General features: G+C 34.8%; 1 protein-coding gene across 1 annotated transcript; it reads right to left on the reverse strand.

The window, feature by feature from the left end:
• Positions 1-632: 632 nt before the first annotated feature.
• LOC111381786 lies at positions 633-2,523 on the reverse strand. Its single transcript, XM_023005613.1, has 3 exons — positions 2,180-2,523; positions 1,840-1,965; positions 633-790 (listed from the first exon to the last, which is right to left on the reverse strand). Exons 1-3 carry the CDS (start codon positions 2,370-2,372, stop codon positions 633-635), a joined length of 477 nt encoding a protein of 158 aa, XP_022861381.1. The 5' UTR covers positions 2,373-2,523.
• Between the last annotated feature and the right edge of the window lie 2,057 nt (positions 2,524-4,580).

Below are 4,580 nucleotides of genomic sequence, written 5' to 3' on the forward strand. Positions count from 1 at the left end.
CAATTAACCTTTGGGGGCCTCATCGTAAGCCTGGATTCAACACATCTCCATTCCTCATTTCTCTATTCCTCCTATTTTTATTTTTTTTAAATAACACACTTTACTTTGATTTCACTCTAATTCAAAGATTTTTTAACAGATAAGAACATAAAAAATTAAAAAAAATTAAAAAAAAAAGTAGAAATGAAATGTACTTGTCTGGTGTACGCACGTTTATTGTGACGAACACTGCTTGAGCTGGAATCATCATGATCATCCTGTTCTTCATACACAATTTGCGCATTTTAGTGTGTACCATTTGATCTTGATGAGAAAATGACTTATCAGTCAAGTGAAGAAGATTTTCATTTCGATTTGCGCATTTTAGTGTGTACCATTTAATCTTGATGAGAAAATGACTTATCAGTCAAGTGAAGAAGATTTTCATTTCGATTTTTCAAAGATAAGGAAGGGGAAAAAGCATCATTGATTCAATTATAGGGTTTCGTCGCATTTAAAGGAAAAAAAAAATCATTCACCACAAAGAATACAAACCAAAAAAAATCAAATCATAGAAAAAATGAAACGGTAAAATTAGTTCATTCAACACTTGGTTAGTGAAACATTTGTAAACCCATTCTTCAAGAATAGCTTCATCTGCTTAAAGGCTTGAATCTACATCGGAAAGCTCCGGCAAGATTATGTAGCTTATAGAGAGAATTTTGGGAGAAAGAAAAATAAAATAGAGAAGAAGAAGGAGAAGCGTCGATGGTTGTCTGGGAAACTGGTGGATTAAAGAGATATCGTAGTTCTGAGAAGAGAATGGAGGTCTGTAGACTCTGTACTCAGACGGATGGGTGTTGCGTGTGAAAGTGTTTTTTTTTTTTTTTTTAAGGCTTGTACAATAATACGATGTCGTTTTACGGTCACAAGAAAATATAAACAACAGAAAGAAATATTTTTTTTTTAAAAAAGAGCTGGGCACGCATTCCTATGAACAGTACCATAACAAAGCCCCCGTTTGGTCCCATTAAATTTCATTTCATTTTTTTTCTCTCCTATTTTCAATCACACATTCTTCCATAAAATAATATTACACGTAAATTGAAAACTTTTCATTCTTTTTCAACCACATATTTTAAAAAAAAAAACAATATTCCACCCATTTTTATTTTCAAAAAATGGAGGCCAAATAGAGGGAAAAGTCACTCTTTTATGTTATAGGTAATGATGACAATGAATCGAACCGAGCTAGCTTGACCTTTTAACCCAAGAGCTCGGCTCGGGCTCGTGGCTCGTGAAAACAAGCTAGCTTGAGCTCTGCTAGTTGCTCGGGGCGACCTCGGGAGTTCACGAGCTCGCGGGCCGAGTCGAGCTGAGCCCACGAGTTGCTTGAGAGCTCGTGATTTTTTTAATTTTTGGATTTTTGACTTTTTCTTTGTAGATTTACACATTTTTTTACGAGCCCACGTGTCAAGGACAGCAGCTTTACTTAGCCCCTTGACACTATCGCAGCCGCAGTTTGCCCAACTTCGGCCACACATTGTAAATATTACTTCAAGTATGAGTTGTAATTTTTTTTTCATTGTAATAGTTATTTCAGTTGTAAAATAATTCTGATATTAGTAAACGTTTGGTATGATTCCTCGTCTTTTAAACGTCTATTTCTTTCACTTAGGTTTTTGTTCCGAATGCTATTATAGGGGGTATTAGTCATTCAAAAATCTTTCAAACTCACTGGTGTCCGCCCCCTGCACCAGCAATTATAATTTTCGACTTTCGTCAATTGTAATGTTCAGTTTTCATCAATCAATGTTCAATTTACTTTCGATGTATTCAAATTCTTTATTGTAAGCTCACCGTGAAATTGGAATACCATCTGAGAACAAGACTCCGAGATTTGTCCGATCTTATCCGGTAACTTTTTCCGGTCACTACTCCGACGGACACCTTTCAATCTCGGAAATCCCCAAAATCTCCTCCCACCTGGAAGTAAAAAATAAAAATGAAACTATCAATTTATTGTTTAAATACAATAATTCTGATTATCGTTAACACACCACATCTGCGTTAAAAAAGCTATACAAGATCTTCCTACCACGTGCATGAAATTCCTACTCAGCAAATTAGTACTTACAGCAGTGAATTAACCAGTAATTACACGACAAAATTGATGTTTTCGATTGTTAAAGTGAGTTACCATTCATCTTCTCGTACAAGACGGCAAGGAGAAGAATGCAGTCGCCGGGCCTCGCCACGTGTGTGATGGTCCAAGACAATGCAGTTTTAGATATCACCTTCTCTGCCTTCACCGCCACGATCACACTCCGGGACATTGCTTCAACGCCACGCGATGGCATGTGAATGGTTCCTTGGAGTTTTGGCTGGACCATCGGTTGACGTCAAATTGTCAGTGAGTTTACGAGCAGAGCTGAACAATGTCTGAACGGAGAAATGATCGTGTGGAGTTTTGTGGAATCCGATTTGGCGTTTTGTCAGAATTGTACGGGGGTAAAATTGGAATTCGAACTTTTTTCTCTTTCCTGCTCGAGTTGTTGTGAGTGATACCGGCGACAAGTTTCAAATATGAAATATATAAGATAAATTCTTATTTTAATCTCAATCAAACAGCGACCTGACAAGGTATATACAATTCACGTCTGTATATGTAAATTTTATTACTAATAAGGGGGTGTTTGAACCACATTATTTTGGTAATAATGCGTTCTTGAATAGTGTATTGATATGAAATATGTGGTTAAAAGATAAGGAAAATTTTTTGATCTGCGTGTAATATTATTTTATTGAAAAATGTGTGATTGAAATGATATCAAATCACTGTTTAAAAATGTATTTTTTTAAAATAATGTGGCTCAAACAGACTCTGTTGTATATAAAAATGGTATATAGATGGTTATCGAAAATGGTGTGGAAAAAAAAATTAAATGAAAAAATTGATTATATTTAAAATTGACAAACGATAAAGGATAAAACTATTTGTACAAAATTTGGTTGACAAAATAGTTTACTCACTCTCACATACATGCGGGTCCCCCTTGCATTAAAAAAGTCGGCCATGTGATCCCTACCATTCTATTGTGAGAGTGTCTAAAATTTTTAGTTCAAATGTGTTTGTACATGTAGCATAATCAAACGATAAAATGTCATATGGTATTGTGTAATCATTGATGTATATGTAGTAAGGTCCAAATATATATAATCTTAGAATACTCTCTCTTAATGTAGGCTTGCATTATGCAAATTGTTAAAATCTTTTCATATTAGTTATAAGCTTACGCAATATATCTAAAATAATGTTTGTTAACATATCTTATTTATTGGAACTTGCATGGCGTCTTATGACTACTACCAGTTTTTGGTACAAGTTTTTCCGTCACAAATATGTAAAATGTGGACATCTTTTGTTGAATTCTAATTACAAGGGATCCACCTTGTGGAAGTCAATCGTAAAGCTACTATTCGATGTATATGAGAATTCGAAATGGAAGATAAAAGAATGCTCGGCATCCTTTTTGTATGATCAAGTAGCCCTTCGAGTGAGCATGTTTTGGAGGTGATAAACCAAGATTGCAGGTTAGAGATTGTTGGATAGATGATAGTGGGGATGTTACTTTTCTTGCAAGGCTAGTGGGTAAGGTAAAGACGATGGTAGTACATACCATTGGGGTTAGAAAAGAAGGAAGTGATATGATCATATGGAAGCGGAATGATAATGGAGAATTCTCCACTTCTAGTGCCTAGGATATTATAAGGGTTGAGACTGGGGAGTCTCGGGATTCCTTGGTTGAAATGGATGTGGGATAAACTTCTACCAAAAAAGGTTTATATTTTGGAAATTTCTACTTGTACATAATTATTGCACATAATAGTGTCCATAATTTGATGTGGCAATGATCCAATTGTTGATATGCAAGTGTGACATTTAAATTGAAGGTTAGATCCAGTGCCACGTGTAATTAAGATACTATTATGTTAACAATTATGTACATATAACATTTTCCTTATATTTTAGAGCTCGAATTTATCGTCATTTATTTTTTTCAACTAATGAACATTAGTTTCTATTTATTACCGCCACGAATTATTTAGCAACATGTGCCCAACAATATGAATAATGGCCACACCGAGTTATCACTACTATAGTCTATAGGTGATCATGTAATTATAAAGAGTGACTACTTTACTTCGGTGTCTAGGCTCAATTATTGCAAAATAATAATAATAATACATATATATAAGTTCTGATGATTAAATGTATATTATTGCAAGTTTGCAACGAGTTGAACGAATACAAAATTCTTCCAATAATTAGTGTGATAGGAAAATAAGCTCTATGAAGAATTTATTACAATTTTCACGTTCCATAATACTTATTAAAGGATGGCATGTCCATAAGATGAACGTAGCATAAATTAAGACGTTACGATAGGTGCATGACATCTTCAAAATAAATTGAAGTATAAAATAGAATATATGCCAACAAATAGAGGTGATAATAATCGACGAGGGTGAGGGAATTGACAATGAGGCGAAACCTGAAGGGGTTAGGTTAGCAGCCGTGGGGGGGGGGGGGGGATTTA

Source organism: Olea europaea, unplaced genomic scaffold, assembly GCF_002742605.1.
Source record: "Olea europaea var. sylvestris unplaced genomic scaffold, O_europaea_v1 scaffold2375, whole genome shotgun sequence".
Lineage (NCBI taxonomy): Eukaryota > Viridiplantae > Streptophyta > Magnoliopsida > Lamiales > Oleaceae > Olea > Olea europaea.

Coding starts and splice junctions, on each gene's coding strand:
- LOC111381786 (XM_023005613.1), bottom strand. CDS start 2,372: ATGGTCCAGCCAAAACTCCAAGGAACCATTCACATGCCATCGCGTGGC. Junction 1,966..2,179: donor CTTGTACGAGAAGATGAATG/GTAACTCACTTT, acceptor TTTTACTTCCAG/GTGGGAGGAGATTTTGGGGA. Junction 791..1,839: donor GATGGTATTCCAATTTCACG/GTGAGCTTACAA, acceptor TTCTCTTCTCAG/AACTACGATATCTCTTTAAT.